Source organism: Lonchura striata, chromosome 19 (genome assembly GCF_050655825.1).
Source record: "Lonchura striata isolate lonStrDom1 chromosome 19, ASM5065582v1, whole genome shotgun sequence".
NCBI classification, from domain to species: domain Eukaryota; kingdom Metazoa; phylum Chordata; class Aves; order Passeriformes; family Estrildidae; genus Lonchura; species Lonchura striata.
Genome location: NC_140721.1, coordinates 4,116,528 through 4,135,240, shown reverse-complemented (window position 1 = coordinate 4,135,240; position 18,713 = coordinate 4,116,528). Strand labels below are relative to the sequence as shown.

The following is an 18,713-nucleotide window of genomic DNA, read 5'->3' as shown; positions in this document are numbered from 1 at the left end:
GAAAGTGCTGATCAGGTGGCCCTGGCAGGTCCAGCTTTAACACACAAACCACAATTTATTACATTAAAAAGCGACTGGACCATGCAAGGACCTTGTCCCCACTGGAGATGGGTGAGAACCTGGTGGGATCCTTTGAGTGTCCCCCACTTTCAGTGTCAGGAGAGGCTGGAATGATCCTGGGGCTTGTTCAGCCTTGATGTGGGACAACACCCAAGTGCAGGAGGGGGGATATGTGGATATTTCCCTGCTGTGCTATAAATGCAGTTCCCTCTGGGTCAGGCATGTATCACCAGGGCTAAATTTACTTCAAAATATTACTGAGGTGGGGAGGTTTGTGACTCAGGTCTATAAAAGCATGCAGTGCTTATGTAAAGAAATAAGTTTGGAAAGAGGCAGGAAGGGGCTTGGGCTCCTGCAGGGACCATTCCTGGTGTGCGTTTGCCCTCCCTGCATAAATAGGTTTTTGTGTTGGGAGCAACTGCACCTCCAGTCTGTGTGTTCCTCACAGCAGGATCTGCTGGCCAGCTCTTCCTGTGTTTCCAAACATTTCAGCAAATGTTTGTAAATAATTTCCAAACCTACGCTCTGGCTCAGATGAAATTGGTTTAAAATAAAAACCAACAAATGCAGTGGGATGATCGGTTCTTGTAATAGCTCAGGGTGACTTCACATTGAGTTGTGCCACTCTGTGAGGGCAAAGGAGGGATTCTGCTGTGGGGATTTTGGAATTTGGATCCTTTCCATTCACTCAGGTGTGTGTTTGTATGTTTGGTCTTGGAAAACCTGAGTTCCTGGAGTCAGCTTTGCCCTGGCAGGGAAGTGTTGGCCATCCTGCAGCACCAGCAGCATCCTCAGGTCTAACCACAACCCCATCCCAGGGGAATGAGCCTCTCCCAGCCCTCCTCAGGAAATGGGGGTCCCTAACTCAGCAGCCAAGCTCCTGCTGCAGTTGTGGTGCCCCTGGGAGGTGAGTGCTGGTGGTCTGGGAGTTCTGGGAAGAACTGTTAACTCATTTTTTAGGACAATTCAGCTTACACCCACTCTGTTTTGCAGTCAAAAATCAAGGTAGAAATAGAGCATTGCTTTAAAGACAGGAGTCTTTCTCTTCTACTGCTGTTGGCTGCATACCTGGGCTGGCTGCTCCAGACCAGTGAGGAATGGCAGCACAGGGTGTCAGGGACTGGGTTATTTTTCTGCCCATTTGTAGCTGATGAAATGATCCATCTGCATTGATCCTTACTGGGAAGGAGGATAAAAGACAGGTTTTATGGAATTGTACCTGAGATGAAATAATTGGAAGAAAACGCTTTGGAATCCGCAGTCTGTAATTAAACATTTCCAGCAGGCAGCGAGGTGCAGCAGGCTCAGCAGAAGGAGCATTTTGCTGGGAAGTCTTTGCTTTGCTTCACGCTGTTTGCTATTAAAGCAAACAACTTCACAAGCTTCAGAAGCATTGGCAGCTCTTGACCAAGAATAGCATCTCACATCACAGCTAGGCTGGAAACAATGAGGGCCAGCAGTTGTCAGTCGGTTGGGCTTTTTTAGCACATAAACGAGGTAGCTGAGCTCATGGAGAAATCCCCATTTCTCTATTTTAGGTGTTCTAAGATGTTTCATCTTCTGAAGGATCCAGAAACAACCACCATTAAGCAAAAGTCCTCATTTAAAGCAGATCTGCTGGTGCAATTCCCACTTACCTGGGTGTGCCAGGCTCTCCTCCAACACATAAATCCTAAATCCTCACCACCTAACCCAAGCTTGTGCAAAGTCTACCAAACATTTCTTGTCTGACTAAAAAATTACTCTGAGATGTGACAGCAACATCCACCCTGTGGGATCATGTGGAATCCCCATCCCTGGGAGGCTCCAAGGCACCTGGGGACGTGGTTTTGTGGTGAGCATGGCAGTGCTGGGTGGGTGATCTCAGCGGGGTTTTCCAGCCCCATGGCTCCATGCTGAGCATGGCAGTGCTGGGTGGGTGATCTCAGAGAGGTTTTCCAGCCCCATGGCTCCATGCTGAGCTCTGCTCCTGGTCCAGGGCTCTGGGGGGATGTGGAGCTGTGCCTGTGTCACTCCCACGGCGTTTGCAGGGGAGCAGTGCCAGCTTTGGGCTGGAGCAGCGTGCAGAGCTCAGAACAGCTCCTGCCTGAGGAGGGGAGGTGGCTCTGGGTAGGGAAACAGGGAGATGGAGCCCTTCAGCACCCTCACAGGGTGAATTCATTTTTTCTCTGCTCTTTTTGTTGTTGTCTACCAGGAGTGTGTTTGGTGAGCTGCTTCGAATATTGAAGATATCCAGAATACATCCGAACTTCATCTTTTTAAATCTCTGCAGCTAAGAAGCTGTTCTGCAAGCAGGGAGAATTTGGGGTGCAATCTGTTCTTTTTGGCCCAATGCTGGGGGCTGCACCTCTGGACACCAGAGCCAGGATGTTCATCACAAAGTCTCTCTGCAGCCCTGAGCTTTCTTCCTGTGGCTGCTGAGCCCAGGGCTCCATCACCTCCCAGATGACTTCCTGAGAGGCTTTGAGAGCCCAGGGAATCCCCAGGCTGCTCATTCTCAACAGCAGCCAGCATTAGGAGCCAGAGAGAAAATGGAAATGCTCTCCCTGTGTTTTTAATTCCTAGCTCCTGACTGGAACAAAGTCATGGAAACCAGTTGAGGAGCTGGTGGCCAATTTTCTGTCCTTTGCCTGAACCCCAAATTCATGCAAATTCATCAGTGAAGACAAACCCTGGGAGATGAAGGGACAGCCCACAGTGCTCAGCTGAGAACGTATGCAACGTGGAAATTGGACATGAACCTCTTGCTGTTCCTGTGTGAATCTATTATACATGAGCCCATCAGAGCAGGGTATTAATAAAACAGGAGCTGAAGAGCTCAGCCCTGCCTTGGCTTCAGTGAAACATCCGAGCCCAGGCTGGCGGCGGCGGCGTTTGAAGTCCGGGGCTGCATCTGGTGACGTGCTCGGGATGCTCCGGGGGAATCTCTCCACTGGAGGGGAATCTCTGCACGGTGTGGGGGTTCCAAATCCTCCTCCAGGACAAAGCCATGGCTTTGCTTTTCTTTTTCTTCTTCTTCTTCTTATTTTTCTTTTTTTTTTTTTCCTTTTTTTTTTCTGCTCAGTCTTCTGGCTTTGCTGAATTCTTTAGGCAAGGCACAAAGAGGGCTGAAGATGGCTTAAAGCAGCCTCAGACATCCTGTGCTGGGATGCTGGGATGCAAATGGCATCTGGTCCTTCAAAGCTGTCCCCACCAAGACCCCTCCCGTGCCTTTTGTTGCTCACAGGTAGCACCAACCCGAACCCTCTTTGTTTTGCTGAATCATGGGGAGCAAGTTACACTGGGCTTTCCAAACATCTGCATTTTGTGTCTCCATCAGGACAAATAAATGTGGCTCTTCAGGCCTGCCCTGCGGTCCCAGCTATGCTGCAAAGCCCTCGTGCAGGCAGGGATGCCTCTGGCTCTGCTGGCTGGGCAGAGGCAGTGGGGAGATGCCGTGGCTGAGTGACAGAGGCTTTGTGCAAACCCAGCCTTGGTGGAAAACTGGAGTAGCTGAAGTGTGGTGTCAGCTTGGACCTGCATGGCTGTGAGTAACTCACCCTGGCTGCTGGTCCTGGGAGGTTTGAGCAGCTGCTCTCTGAGCCCTGGGATGTGAAGCTGAACATCAAGAGCCCTGGCTTAGGTGCTGCTACAAGGGGAGGGTGTTTAGGAGTAAGAACCAGCAGATTGAATTAGACTTGCAGTTTACAAAGCAATGGGGAATGGATGGACTGAGGAAAATTGGTTTAATTTGTTCAAAATGGCCCAGTGAGCTGCAGAGCTGGGGAGGGGGATAGTGTGTTGCTGTTGAGGCAGGACAGGAATGAGAAGACTCTGACTTAGAAGGTTGTTGAGAGTAAAACTCTGATTTATTTAAAATATACCGCTCTTTTATATAGAGCTTTGCAAGGATTAAATTTATTGGTTTTGAAGTGAAAACAACCCACACCATTGGTGCAGGGTGCTTGACGCACAGTGATAGAACTTCACTATAAACAGTGTGAAAAACAAGAGAGAAAGAATTATTTACATTCTTTCTCAGCTCTTTCCCAGGCTTTTGCCTGGCTAGAAACTCTCTGTTTCTTTCTTTGACTGAATCTGAGACCCACAATAGTGCAGTTCAGGAGGAGGGCCATGGGGTGAACAGCTGAGCATGGTGCTGGTGTGTTGGGGGCTCTGGAGCAGCTCTGTCTCCCTGGGCAGTGCTTGGTGCCATAGGAAACCTTAGGGACAGATCCACTGCTGAGCCTGACTTGCAGAGGCTGGGCTTGTGCTGTGGGCAGCAGCTGATCTAGAACTAATTCCTGTTCCTTGGATTAGTGTCTGAGATGCTCATGAGGATAACACTTCTGTTTTTCATGAGCTCACAAACATTTAATCTCCACCCTCTCTGCCTTTGAGCACCTGTGGGGTTTTACTGTTCATTCATTTTTCAGTGCCCCAAACCCTACAGCATGCATCCTTCAGGAAGGGCAAGTTTGTCAGAGAGAAGAGGACAGGCAGGCCAAAGATGGTCACAGCAGAGGGGTTTGGATCACAGGGTGGGTTTGTTCACCCCCCAGCTGCAAACACTTCCTAAAGGTGCCACAGCAAGTCCAGCCCTGGATCTGCTCCACTGTTTGCTGCTGAGTTATTGGGTGGCTGTGTCAGGGAGGAGATCCCAGACCCCTGAGGCTGGAGCTGCCCTGCCTGAGGATGTGCAGGATGCTCCAGGCAGGGACTCGGAGCCATTTGCTGCTGATTCACGCTGCAGGATTGGCCTCTGTGCCCGTCCATCGCGGGCATGGCTGGAGGTGCAGGGGCTGTGTCTGACAGCAGGGCCTGCAAGGCTCATTTTTCATCCTTGTGCTGCTGGCACTGCCCTGGCTGGGAGGGGAGGAGCTGTCCTGGGGCAGCTGTGGTGACATTCCCCTCCTCACACAGCCCCCTAATATCAGGCTAGCTCAGAGGTAAGCAGGCTGTGAGGGGAGGAATATCAGGAGATGGCAAAGATTTCCACAAGAGGCTCTTACCCCACATATGTTGGTTCAGCTCTCTTTATTCTGCGGTGTCCAAAGGCAAAAGAGCAGAACAGGAAATGTTGGGGGTCTGTACAGATTTTGGGCAGGGTGGGCTTCCCTGGCTCTCCCATTGGGGCAGGAAGGAGGGTCCAGGGTTCTCTGATCAGAGTCCCGGGGTCCCGGGGAAGGGGCACAGAGTGCCCATGAGCTCACTGTGACACTGTGGGACTGTGCCACCTCCCCAGGTGAGGGTCTGCAGGGTGGCACAGGCAGCTGCTCCTGCAGGGCTCCCCAGGCTGCCTGGGGCTGCCACTCCTTGCCAGGGGATGCCAGGGATGGGCAGGGAGAGCAGAGCTCTGGGATGCAGCTGGGTGGAGTTCTGCACCTCAGCTGCAGTGAGGACCAGCCACCCTGACTGACCAATGAACACAAATAAACCCTCCCGGGGACCCAGGAGGCTGGGCAGCCTTCCAGTCTGGCTGGAAAAACTCCTGGGAAGTTTTTGGTTAAAACCAGCACAAGGCTGCTCTGTCTGCACCTCTCCCTGCTCTGACTTGTGCTGTTTTCTTTACTCCTTGCCTGTACATATTATTTGCAGCCCACTGCACCCAAAATACCAACTGGTTGCTCTCAGAGTGTGAAGCAATTGCTGAATGAGTAGCTTGGATAATTTTTTTTTTTCTCATTTAGACAGAAGAAACCAGTTCAGCTTTGACCATGCATGTTACATTTTAATTTTTTTTTTCTCATGCCAAGAAATACAAAGAAAGTATATAAGATATACCATACCATCCTGCAGAAAAAGAAACATTTGTCAGCCAAGAGAAGCACCCAGCTGCAGTTCCTGGTGTGTTCATGCTGTGTGTGAGCTGTGGCTCTCCCAGTGGGGGGATGGACCCTGCACTTCCATGCCAAGGATCAAGTCCTGGCACCTTCTAAGGGCTCCCAGGTGGTATCAGGGCTGCCTTGGTGAATCCTGCACACGTTCCCTTTCTGATGTTTCTTATCATAATGGGTATTTATAGGTTGGGATGGGTATTTATAGGTTGGGATTTTGCTACTTACTGGTGTCAGCAAATGCTTTACAAATATTCCCACTTTGAAAAGGCTGCTCTCCCCCCCACACCCCCTTGGCTTGTGCCCAAGCAGGGGAGTTTTTCAGTCCAAACCTAAACCTAACTGGTTTTGCCAAAATTAAAGGCTGGATACTGAAAGGAAAACGAGCTTAAATCTGAATAATTTCAGCTTAAAGGACAACCCTGGCTGTGGTTCTGTGAGGAGTAATGAAGCGACAGGGCAAGGGTGGGGCCAGCCCAGTGGGTGCCTTTCTGCAGCCTCTCCCTGGGCTCAGAATGGACAGAAATGAAGGTTCCATTTTCTAGAAAAGGCAGGATCTGCTCCTCTTGTCTACATGGAGAAATGTGGGGCCGGGTCAGAGCTCCCTGCCCTCCGTGCCCCCTTCCAGCAGGGCCAGAGATGAGATCTCATTGCAGCAGGACCTGCCCAGGTGAGAGGAGGGACAGAGGGAGGAGGGAGAGCTGAAGGACTCCGGGGAGCTCGGGGGGGTGGGATGCTGAGGGGACAGCGTGGGAAAACCAGCAAAGCACAGAGGAGGAAACTGGAACAGGCTGAAACACCAGCCAGAAGAGGCAAACCCATCCTGAACACGGCAGACTTTGAAGTCTTTTAGTGGCTTTCTTCCCCTGCTGGTGCTCAGATCCCTTTGGTGTCTGCAGGGAGCTGCTGTCCCCACCACTGGCTCAGGCAGACCTTTCCTGACCCTGGGTCACTGCATCCCACCTGGGGCTGCTACAAAACCAAGCCAAGTTTGTTGCTGGTTCAGCTTAAAGCTTCAATCCAGCAGCCAGCAGCCCTTCTGTGCCACCCCACAGAGCCAGGCTCTGCCCCAAATCCTGGCAAAGAAGGCCAGGGACAGCAGTGCCAGGGAGGTGCCAGCAGCCCCATGCTCTGCTGGGAGGCTCCTTCCCCTGGGTTTCCATCCCACCAGGACCTGTCGATTGTAACTCCCACTCCAGCTCACACTGAGAGGCATTTCCCAGCTCCTCCATCCCTTCAGAGCTCTCCTCCCACCACCTCAGCTTCCCTGGCAGGTAGGGCTGGATTGTCACCGTGCTCTCACCTTTCCTTCAGCAGGGGGGAGAAGTTGGCCAGAGCCTGAGGATTTTGTGCCTGTTTTAGTTGCAAGCATGGAGAATTCTGGTGTGTGTGCTCAGAGGAGGCTGCAGCAGGGGGCAAAGAGCTGGAAGAAGGAGCAGGGATGCTTGGAGGGGCTGGAGAGGAAAGGGCTCATGGCACAGCTTTTGTGGTTGCCCTCCTGTGTGCTAAAAGCTGAGTTGAGGAGAGTTCCCTGGGGGTGGCTGAGCCTGGTGGCCTCAGGGTGAAGTTCTGCCATCATCAACCTCACTGTGACCCTGCTCAGGTGAGGGCTGGGGGCTCTGCAGCCTCCTCCTGCACAAATATGAGCAAATTCCACCCAAAAAGAGCCAAAGAGGGAGCTGAGCTGAGCTGAGATGGGGAGAGCAGAGTGGCAAAAGCTTTGCAGAACAGGCTGCAAAATGTGTGGAGAAGTTGATGGGGGACAGGGAGAAGGGACTTGGAGAGTTTATTCCTCCAGCATTGGAGGAGCAGGTTACAAGCACAGTAAATATTTTGTCAGGGGTAACTGTAGAGGGTTTCCTCTGGATTTAAATGCAGGATAAGGAAAAAAAAAAAAAAAAAAAAAAAAAAGCTGTGTTCAGGGGTGCAGTACAATTGTATCTCTTCAGGAAGATTTTAGAACGGAAAGGATTCAAGTGTCTTAGTCCTTCTCTTTTGTTATACTGAATAGTGAGGTGAGAAGCATCACCCAAGCTGTCCAATGAGACAGGAGGCACAAACAAATCATCACCCTGGGGATTTTGGGGAATCTTCTGCCTTCTCCTGCATCCAGGGGAGTCCTGGTACCTCCTCTGCCCTGTGCTGGCCTGGCCTGGGAGTTCTCCTGGCAAGGAGCACTGCAGCTTCCCCACAAAGCCCTCCTTCCCCTGCCTGCAGGAATCCCATTTGGAGTCACAGTGGGGCAGTTTGTCTAGATCCCACTGAAAAAAAAAAAACCCAAAAAACCCAGATTCCAAGGAAATCTGTGCTCATAGATGGTTCTGTTAAGGAGGAGGAAGAAAAGGGGGTTGGTTTGGGAGCTGCTCAGTGCCTGAGCATTTGCCATCCCTGCAATTAGAGCAGTAATGTGAACCCACCTCATGGGGGGTGGCAGGGTTTAATCCTTTGGATGCAGAGAAGCACTTTAGATGAAAGGCTTTATATAATGATAAAAGAGCATTTAAATCCTTACTTAATAAACGCTCAGTGCTCTCAAGTCCTATAACTCCCTCCAGCACTTTTCCCTGAAAAAAGGACCCTTCCTGCTCAAGGAGGAGCTTCCTGGGCTCTTCCCATCAGCTGAATTCCAGCAGCCCCAAGGGCAAAGGGCAGGAGATGCAGGGACAGGCAGCACTGCCCTTATGTAGCTCCAAAAATCCCCCCACGTGTCCCCCAGCAAGCAGCTCTTGAGCCCAAGAGTTAAAGAAGGAAACATTTGGGGGATTTGATGTGATTTCAATAGCCACAAGATGAGTTTGAACATCCAAGGGAGGGTTTCTGAAGGGCTCAGGAGGAAAGAATGCAGTTCCTGGGTAGTGGATGGAGGAGGGAGCTCCCACCCAGCAATGCTCAGCAGCCCCTGTTTGCTGAACTCACAAAAGATAAATTGCAAAAGAAAAGTTGCAGATTTGGTCCATTTTAGATGCCAGCAGTTTGTGATGGAGTGCTGGCAAAGGGGTGGATGGGAATGGAGCCCGAGAAAGTGCTGTAGTGATGTGCTATTGCTGTGAGCCCCTGGCATCCCTTTTAGAGGAGAGAAAAACGTTGACAGCGTGTCTGGGGGATTTGGCTTCACCCCCTGGATTCAAACAACATTGAGAAGAAAAAACCACTTGGAAGAGGAGCAATCCAAAAGATGACAGGAGAATTTTCACAGAGATGCCCGTGGCTTTGCACATTAGCTACTACAGAGTAACTACAGCGTGGAGTTACACCTCACCCCTACCCTGCGCTAACCCATGTGCCCACTCAGAGCCCAGGGAAGGAGTCAGTGCCAAGCAGTTACCACATTGTGAGGTTTCTTTTAGTGGATTCTCCATGTAGACAAGCCCTGGGAAGCACGGAATTTGCTCTAAATTAGGGGTGTTTTTCAGGAGATTGCTGTTAGGGAGCAGAAGTGCCCTGCAGGACAACATTTCCCAGCCAGTCCCTGCTTTTAGGTCGCAGGTTGTCAGCTGGAGGCAACAGAAAGGTCGGGCAGTGCAGCTCTTGGTCGTGTGTCCCCAAAGTTTGGATCAAAGAGGCTCAGGGAGCCAAAGGACGTGGCCAGAAGTCACAAAGCCTGGCTGAAACAACAGGCAATGGAGCTTTGCATAGTCTGGGTGGGTGGGTAGAGGGCCAACCCCAGGAATTCCCCACAGCAGTGAGGGGAGAGCAGGGAGGAGAAGGGCTGGGGCTGGATGGAGCATGTGGGGATTGGGTCCCACAGGGATGGGCTGAGGGAGCCGTGTGCTGTGGAAGACCTGGCAGGGCCCGTGGTACCTACAGACAGAGTGGGAGGAGCAGAGTCTTGTTTCCTTGTTGTGTTAAATACAAAACATTAAAAAACAATACAACGACTCGAGGAACTGACCCCAGGCAGCTCCGGGGACGCCGGAGATTTTCAGAGCAGCAGAAGAGCTGTGTGAGGGGTGCAAGGAGAGGAGCAGGAGTCTAAAACTCCTTCACGACCCTGAAAATCTCCCGGGAGGCCCTGAGCTGAAGCCTCAGAGGGTCGGGGGGATGAGCACTGGCAGTGCTGGGGGCTGGATCACGCTGAAGCCTCGGACATGCCGCGACATCGGGGTGCGAGTGCCAGAAGGGGCTCCCTGTGCCCTGGTGCTGCTGCTGGGCATCAAGCAGGCTCTCGTCTCAGTGCCAGGGGTGCCAACCTCCCTTTGGGTGCACAGAGAAATGTGTGGGTTCACAGGGAACGCCTGATTTTGCCTTCCTTTAAAAAGCCCACCATGGGATGGGGGTGAGGAGGAGTCTGGGGTTCTCATGCAGCAACATCCTCCTCTGCCAGCTCTGAGCTCTGCCCTAAGTGATAAAAGAGCTTGTAGGAACAGACATGGAGAACATTCCCAAAGGCATGCAAATGGTCATTGTCTCTTTGATTTTTTTTCTTTTTTTTTTTTTTTTTTTTCATCAAAAATACAAAAGCACCCACCACATCCTCCAGCTTTGGCAGCTGCGCTTCGTTCGGAGCAGAGCCGTGGTCCTGCTGCAGCTCCGCTCTCCCTCCTCCTCCGTGGAACAGCTCTCAGCTCCTGATGGCAGTTTGAGCTTTGTTTTGTTTTAGTTTTCGTAGAGACAGAGATTTTGACGATTTAAAAACCAACAACCCCCCAAAAATCAAGTGACTTCGTGCCAAAATTCTCAGGAGGACTCCTCAAAAACGTCCCGCTCTCGCCTTGTATTTTCCTTCCAAAACCAGCTTCCTTCTGGAGACTCTCTCCTCCTCTTGCACTTTAGTTGTCTCCCCACTCCGTGAGTTCTGCTGGAGGGGAATGAGGTAGTGGATTTCCCCCTTCTCCTCTCCGTGTGGCCTCTCCCACTGCTGCTCAGGGTGATTTTTATCCCATCCCTCGCACAGGCTCGCTCCCAAAGGCGGTGAATCGAAGCATGCGTTCCTTCCGACGGCGCTCCAGAGCAGACTGTCTAGGGCTGCCCACCTACACTGTGACAATTTTTTGTTTTGTTGCAAGGCTGAAAGTAAAAACCCCAAAAGGAAAGTTGTCTTCCTCCTCTTCAAGGTATTTGCATGCTGAAACGTCTTCTAGGAAACTGTAAGAGAAAGAGTGGCTTAGGGCAGCTTCCAGCAGGCAGCAGATGTTCCCCTGACGCTCCTGGCTTGGCCTTTGGGGGTTTCTGAGTTGCCTCTTTGCCTGAGCTGTGCTGAGCATGCTGGTTTGGCACATGGGGTTGTGTTTGGAAGGTCCCCAAGACATTTTGGGGTTGTATTTCTGGGCAGGTTGATTTGTGTCCTGAAACCTTTCTGTTTTTACAGCACTCCACTCTTCTAAACCCAACCACAAGGGAAGGACCTTTCACCAGGGAGACCTTGTGTGGTCACCAGGGCCCTTTGGGCAGCACAGGGAGGGCTTCCCATGCTGGTCGTGTGGGAAATGTGAGTTTGTACAGGGAGGAGCCCGTTCTCTGGGGTGTTTTTTACGTGTGTGTGCAGCTGGTGATGGTCAAACCAAGCTGGGTTTGACCTCCCACTGCACTTGGGCTGGGAATGAGGGGCAGGTCTGTCCTACCCCCTGGGCTGGAGCTGGCTGAGGGAAGGAGAAGGAAGGGTTACTGTTAGAACTCAAAATGTCTCTCAGACATTTTTAGAGGTTCCAAGCCTTCGTCAAAAGCATTTTAGACCCTGGCAGGCAGCTGCAAACAGCTGTGATTTTGAGTTTGAGCCATGGAATGAGTTACTAACTTTAAAAGTAAAACAAGCAAAGGGTTAGATAGTATAATAGAAGTAGTTACAAAGTAGAGGGGAAATTTTTTTAGTATTGTACAGGGGGGGTTTAGCACCTGTACAGAGCGGGGTTTATTTTGTACATGGGGGTCAGAAGTTCTAAGATAGAAAAAAATAAGCTAATCCTGTTCTTCCTCCTTTCTCTTCCTTGCCTCCATGTTCTTGGTGATGCTAGCTTGTAGATTAGTTTAGAGTAGAAAAGCACTTTGTAATATAAGTAATAAGTATTGGGGGAAAACTGTAAACATATAATACGTAATATATCATATAAAAGATAGCAGCAGCCCTGGGAGGGGAAAGAGAAGAAAAAGAGACCAGACAGTGAGGGTGTCAGGAGTGTGTGTCTCTGCTTGGGCTGCTGACCAAACAGCCACAGCCCAAGAAGAAAATCTTTTAGATAACTGGCAATAAACTGCCTTGAGACCAAACAACAAGAAGCTGCGGAGCCTTTCTTTAGAAGCACGGGTTAGAAGAAAGACTTCACCACCACACGAGACCCCTGAGCAAGCCCAAGGTTCTCCCAGGTTACCTCTGATGCTGAGTGAAATGTAGAGCACAATGATGATGGTCCCCAGCACGATGGAGACGATGCTGAGCAGCCTGGCCATGCGTCCCAGCCGCCGGGCGCCGTCCGTGTCCCCTTGCTGCCCGCTGTTCCTCGACTGGGGAGGCACAAAACGAGACCCTGAGAGAGGCAGCAGCTCTGGTGGGGGGGACTCCCTGCCTCTAGAGCCCCAAACCCAGCCCCATTTGCTTTCCTGCTCCTTTAATTAGCCATCACTTGGTTGCCAAGCAAAAAAGTGAGGGTTCCTGGTGATTTGTTGAAAAAATCTGGATATTGATCTAGTATCGATATCCAACTGTGAGGGACGAAAGCTCTCTAGCAGTTTAAAGTTAGAAAGTGTGTGTGGGATGGCTCCCAAATCCACACCACAGGTTCCAGGTGATTACAGAACCCTTTTATCCATACAAGTATTGAATACCCAAAATGCAAACACATGTTCATCATTTTGGTCCATCCCATTGCTCGCCTCGTATGCTAATTACTCCAAAATCTATTGAGCATGCGTGGTTTGTTCCTAGAAATGGGTCGGTGTCGCTTTCATGGGGAGGGGTCCCAAAATGAGGAAGTCAATGAAGTCATCCTCGTTTTGACCTTTCTACCTTTTCAATGCAAATATGACAAATGAACTCTTGGTAGAACTCCCATTCCTTGTCTTCAATTGGTTTCAGAGCAGAGGAGGCCCACAATGGTCTTATGTTCCTAAAAGCTATTTGTTAGTTTGTGTATTCTTCATTATAAAACCAGCTAACTAAACATTGTTCTGACAAGCAATCAATTATTAGTTAACTACTAACTCCTTACTTCATCTAGGCCTACTCATTTATTATTATTATTTTAATTAACTCTAGCAAGGCTTATTTCTAACTAAAATCTTAGCTCCTCTAAAATCTCTAAATCCCTTAAAATTTACATTTCACCTGGCTGTGGGGGGCAGGACCTCCTGATCCTGCTGGAAGGGATCTCCTGCCCTTGGCTGGGGGAGCACCCAGCCCTTGGCAGAGGGCAGCTGGGAGAGGACTCGTGGTGGGATTGCTCAGCATGCCCGGCCCTGGGCACCAAAAAGCCTCCCCAGATTCGTGCAGCGCCCTTCTGCTGCCCCCAAAACCCCTTGGAAAAGGCCTTTGGAGGGAGGAAAAGTGGGTAAGGGGTTTTAAGGCCTGTTGGTGACATTTTCACCTGGTTGGGAACGTTTGGAGTGAGGGGAGAGAGAAGGGAGCCCAGAATCCTTGATCCAGTGGAGGAGTTGGGCAAAACCCCCCTAAACCTCACTGAGAATGGGGTTTTATTGATGATTTAACTGCTTTGAAGCAGATACTCCTCCTTTGGGGCTGATTTTATTTATTTAACACTTTAACATGGTTAAAGGCTTCTTTCCCTGGCCCATCCATCTCCAGCCAAGCTGCCTTGGAAGAGAAGAAGAGGATCTGGGGCAAGCTGTGGGTTCAGCAGCTCCCACAGCCCTGTGCTGTGTGACAGCTCCTCCCTTTGGAGCACGGCTGCTAAAACTGGGGAAATTCTCAGTTAAAAAAAACCACCAAGTGTACTAGTTAAAATGAGTTAAAGGTGGAAGTGGATTAAAGCAATCCCAGTTTCCTTTCAAAAAATGTGTATCTCAGAAATAGCTGTGATGGGAAGGATCCCCTGCTTCATGTTAAAAAAAAAAAAAGAGTAGGGAGGTCTAGTCCAGCTCCAAAAATAATCACGAAACATCACAGAGAATCTGAACCAATACTCGATTTTACTGCCCCATTTCCCATTCATCCTGCTTTAATTCCACTGCCTCTTGGTAGCACCAAAACATCCCCTCAGCCCAGGCTGTGCATGGGCAGCTGCTCTGTAGGAAAAACGCAGCTTTGGATGTTTCCGTGTGCTCCTGTGAGTTTGTGTCGCCACGAAAATAACCCAGCAGAGCCTCAGGCAGGAGGGTGGCTGCTTCCTCTGCCCCCTGCCAACGTCCTGCCCCACTCAGGAGCCACCCTGGGCGTCCCTGTCCCCGCAGTGGCACCGGAGTGCTCAGGACCTTGCTCCTCCTGGGCTCACCAGCAGCTCTGCCAGACCCGCTCCGACAGCGATGGGATGCAGCCAGGAGCTATTTTCATCCCAGAACAGGAGGTGACAAAATGAAGCCTCATGGGTTGGTGGTGAGAGATGGGGAGGATGCAGGAGCTCTGCCCTGCTCGCTGGCAGCTCCAGCTCCGGGGATTTGGTTTTTCAGTCTCTGGTTTCTGTAGCAAGTGTAAAAATTTGGCAGGGTGTGGGTTAGATTGCAGTGAAATTTGCAGTTTTAGCTGTCTTCAAGGCAAAATACATAGGCTAAGGCATTCAATATAGTTATCACTACAGCTTCTGGAAGTGTTTACTGCTCATTTATCCTCAACAATTATGAGAAACCCATCAGCATTGGCATGGGGCGTTTAGCAAGAATTTGGTACTGTACGTATATTATTAATCAGTGTGGAACAGTTTGATTACAGCTCTCTAGTATCACTAACCCCCCGTTTTGCTTTCCACATAAAAACATTAACATCTTGTTTATTCATCGAGGCTCACCAAGGCAGGAGAGCTCCAAAAAGCTCGAGGGCTCTCGAGTGAGTCACAGTGGGAGTGCCAAGGGACTCCCTGCTCCAGCCCAGAGCTGGAAAATCTGCAGCACCTGGGGAGTGGGTGCTGCTCTGCAGCAGCCCTGGGCCAGGTGAGGCTGGGTGACTCAGGAATTATTTCATTTCACCTGTTTCCCACTGCTATCTCTTCCACTTACTGCTCCAAATGGGTTTTTTCCCCTAAGTGGCCTTGTTGCAAATGAAGGCAATTACTTTCCTGTGCTAGGAAATACACAGGGATGGGGAAGACAAATCATCCCATCCTCTTTCCTGCAATCTTTCCCAATTTATGAACTGGCTTTGGATGCTCTCTGCTGCCGTCCACCAATTGCTGAGAATAAATCATTAATCCTGGACACTTGGTGTTTTTGTTGAAGGAAACATTCCAAGGGAGGTATCAGTCAACTCCAGAGTGAGACTATAACGGGTGAGGATTGTCTGACTTCTCACACATCTTTTGGCAATGACAGAACTTATTTTGGTACCAAGTGCTGTGCAGAACTGCCCTTGATGTTATTGTGTGGTGGTTCTGGCTGGTCTTTTTCATTTCCCTTCATTTATTTGGAGTTTTGTACTCTGGGATGTGGCTCTTCTGCTTCTTCCCCTGAAGTGGCTGCACTTTGGTGGGAAGAGGAAAGGATTCACTGCAGGAATGCAGGGTGGCTGTGTGGTAGCCAGCCCTGTCCTGCACTCCCAGGAGATGGATCCCAGGGGATGGACACATCCTTGTCCACCAGTCCCACTCTTTACTCTGGGGAGTGACCTGAACCCTTTAGAACAGCCAGATCATCACTTGTTGGGAAAAACACATCCCAGAGTCTGTGAAAAAGCCTCCAGGTAATTAATTTCCACAAAACCAGCGTTAGCAGGAACAGGCTGGGGGGACTAGAGCAGGGTTTTTTTCCACCTCTGGCCATAGGCCCTGCTGGGATCTGAGAGCAGCTTTTGAAAAATGATTTATGAGACACTAAGCTCAAAAGCATTCATTTACTTTCCTCTTTGGACGCTGCTTATTACCCAGGAAAAAAAAAAAGCTTTCATGTGCAAAAGCTTTGACTCGGGAAAGAAAAGCACAATTGCAGAGCTAAAGGAATGTCAGCACATTGTGGAAAGGTCCTCCTGTTCCCCAGGCGATGGGAATCACAAAAACCTGGTTCCTGCTCAGATCTGTGCATGATCAGGCACACCTGGGCTTTACTCTGAAGAAGACCTGAGCCTGGGGGAGCCTTGGGGAGCTCAGTTCCTCCCTGCTGTAAGCAGCTGAAACATCAACCCGTGCCCTGAGAGCTGCTCCTGCTGGCAGGAGCACCCAGCCAGCTGTTCCCTGGTTCCTCAGGGAGGGAGGGAGGATGGATGGATCACTCCTCATCCTGCTCTGCTCGTGCCTGTGGAGGTCCCTGCCTGGCAGGTGGGTGTGTGGAGGAGGTGATGGTGCAGGCAGGGCTGCAGTGATTAATTGAACCGCAGGACAGAGAGTGCAGGGGGCACTGTGCAGGGGCAAGAGGATGTGCACTGGCTACTAATGTGCAGTGTGTGCCATTAACCTCGTCCAGGAGAACGAGCTCAGCTGAATGCACCTTCTGCCTCCCCTTCCCCAGCTCTGGATGAGCCCTGGGCAGGGCTGCCGGTGCCCTTGGAAGCAGAGGGCAGCTCAATAATCTTATTGCCTTGCTGGTCCTGCTTCCCCTTGGGTGTGACAGCCACCACACCCTGGTCCCTCTCAGCCTGGCAGGATGAACCAACTCCTGCTCTTTTTCTGCTGTAAACTCTCCTCCACGGGGCTCGTGTGGCCCCAGGCACACCCCCACCCCTCTGGGGGCTCTGACGCCTGCAAGGGACAGTGTGAGGATCTATTTTGCATGAAGGCTAATGTGGCTGGAAAATCCCCGTGAGAGCCCTTGTTTATTACCATGGATGTGCAATACCCAGCTGCTTTCCCTCTCCTTGCAGTGCAAAGCCAAGCAAGGCTGGCTGGCTTCCCTGGATGCTGCCTAAACAGGCTGTGCCACACAACTGTACTACGCAGATGACAGCTGGCACTGGCAGAAACGATGATTCCTCCTCAAAATGGAAATTGGTCTCCCCAGAGGGCTTTTTGTGGCAAGTGCCCGTGCCTGCCTTCAAGTTGTTGGTGGTTTTGGGGGGAAGTGATGGCTGCAGGTGCCCCTCAGTGTATTTCTGTGCGGTAAGCAGGTAATGGAGCTGATTTTCAAAGAAAAGATTTGCCTTTGTTGCAAATCAAAGGCATAGAAGGTGCTGGGTGTGTACAAGAGAGCAGCATCTGCTGGGGAGGGGGGTGGCTGTGCTTGTAGGGCTGTGCTGACTGAGCCACCTGTACCCGCGATGGGTGGGAGGCCGGGCTGGCTTCATTCTCCCCTGCTCGGCTCTTGGTGGATTTGCTGAGGTGTGGGGGATGTTTAATGGAGGAGAATTGCTTCTCTAGGGCGACTAAAGGAGCTGCAGGTGCAACCTGTCCCTTTGAGGTGCCTGAGGCCAGGCACCAGCCTCCAGCCAGGGTCTCCCCAGTGCTGCAGGGCTGGGCTCGGAGGGGCGGGGGGAGATCCCTCGGCTGCTTCACCCCGCAGCTCCTTGCCGGGGAAGCCCGCCGAGTGGTTCTGGACCGCTGCCTGGCGGCAGGGACCGCGCTTCCCGGAGCCCTGCCCTGGAATCCCACCCCCCTCTCCATCTCCATCTCCATCCCGCCGCCTCCTTTTCCATCTCCATCTCCATCCCGCCGCCACCTTTTCCATCTCCATCTCCATCCCGCCGCCTCCCCGCGCTCTGCCCCGGGCTCGGTGCGCTCCCCGCCCGCCTCCGCCCGCCCGCGCCCCCCGGACCCGCACCGGAGCGCGCTGCGGGAGCCGAGCCGGGCGGCACAGCCCGGCCGAGCCCGCGGGAGCGCAGCGGGAGCGGAGCGGGAGCGGAGCGGGCTCCTCCCGGCCCGGTGCCGGTGCCGGGGGTGCAGCACCGCGGACAGCTCCGGGGCGCCCGTCGGGGCGGCGGCGGGGGAAGCCGCGGGCGAACCGGGCGGGTGCGTGCGCCCGGCGGGTCCCGCACTCACCATGATGGAGAAGACGAGGGCCACGATGTTGATGGGCCAGACGGGGCAGAAGCACGAGAAGATGGCGAGCACCAGGTAGTCCCGAGGGCGGCCCTGCTCCGGGGCCGCCGTGCTGGTGGCCGTGGACGAGGCTCTGCCCAGGCTCAGCCGGGACGGCGACAGCGGCGGCGCCTCCAGGTGCCCGACCGACACCGACTTGTAGCCGAGCCCGTGCCCGTTGCGCTCCGTCTCGCCGGGCAGGGCTGCCGTGAAGGATTTGGAGCCGCGGAGGCCCTTCTCCTCCCGGCCCTCCGTCGCCGACAGCAGCTTCTCCGTCTCCTGGAAGCGGGTGGGCAGCGCCGTGCCCGAGCCCGGGCCCGCGCCCCCGGGCGCGGAGCCGGTGCTGGCCATGGCCCCGCGGAGCGGGCTCCGGCAGCGCCCCGCCGCCGCCGCTCTGCGCTCGGGGCCCGCCGCCCCGCGGGAGGCCGAGCCGGGCTGGCCCCTCCTCCGGCTCGGCCCCCGGGGCAGGATCGGGGCCGCGGACCGCCCCCGGGGTGTCCCCGGCCCCCCTCTCCTCGCCCCCTTACCGCGCTCGGCCTCCGCCCCAGCCGCTGCGTGCGGCGCCGCGGCCCCCGGGGATGCTGGCGGGGATGCGGCGGGGCGGGGCGGAGCGCTGGGAGAGCCGGGGAGTCCCCGCCGCCTTCAGCCGAGCCCAGCCCAAGGCTCTGTCCCGCCCCGCTGACCCCCAGCTCTTCCCAGGGGCTCCCACGGGCTCCGCTCCGCTGCAGCGCTACGTGCGAGCCCGGCCCCGAGCGGGCTCCGCCCGTGCCGGCGGGGCTCGGGGATGCCGAGGGCA

At 52.8% G+C, this 18,713-nt stretch overlaps 1 protein-coding gene across 1 annotated transcript; it reads right to left on the bottom strand.

Moving 5' to 3' along the window:
- Positions 1–5,749: 5,749 nt before the first annotated feature.
- TRARG1 (trafficking regulator of GLUT4 (SLC2A4) 1) lies at positions 5,750–18,370 on the bottom strand. The gene is made up of 3 exons (XM_021524955.3): positions 17,879–18,370; positions 12,182–12,314; positions 5,750–10,961 (listed from the first exon to the last, which is right to left on the bottom strand). Exons 1-3 carry the CDS (start codon positions 18,266–18,268, stop codon positions 10,954–10,956), a joined length of 531 nt encoding a protein of 176 aa, XP_021380630.1. The 5' UTR covers positions 18,269–18,370; the 3' UTR covers positions 5,750–10,953.
- Positions 18,371–18,713: the final 343 nt, after the last annotated feature.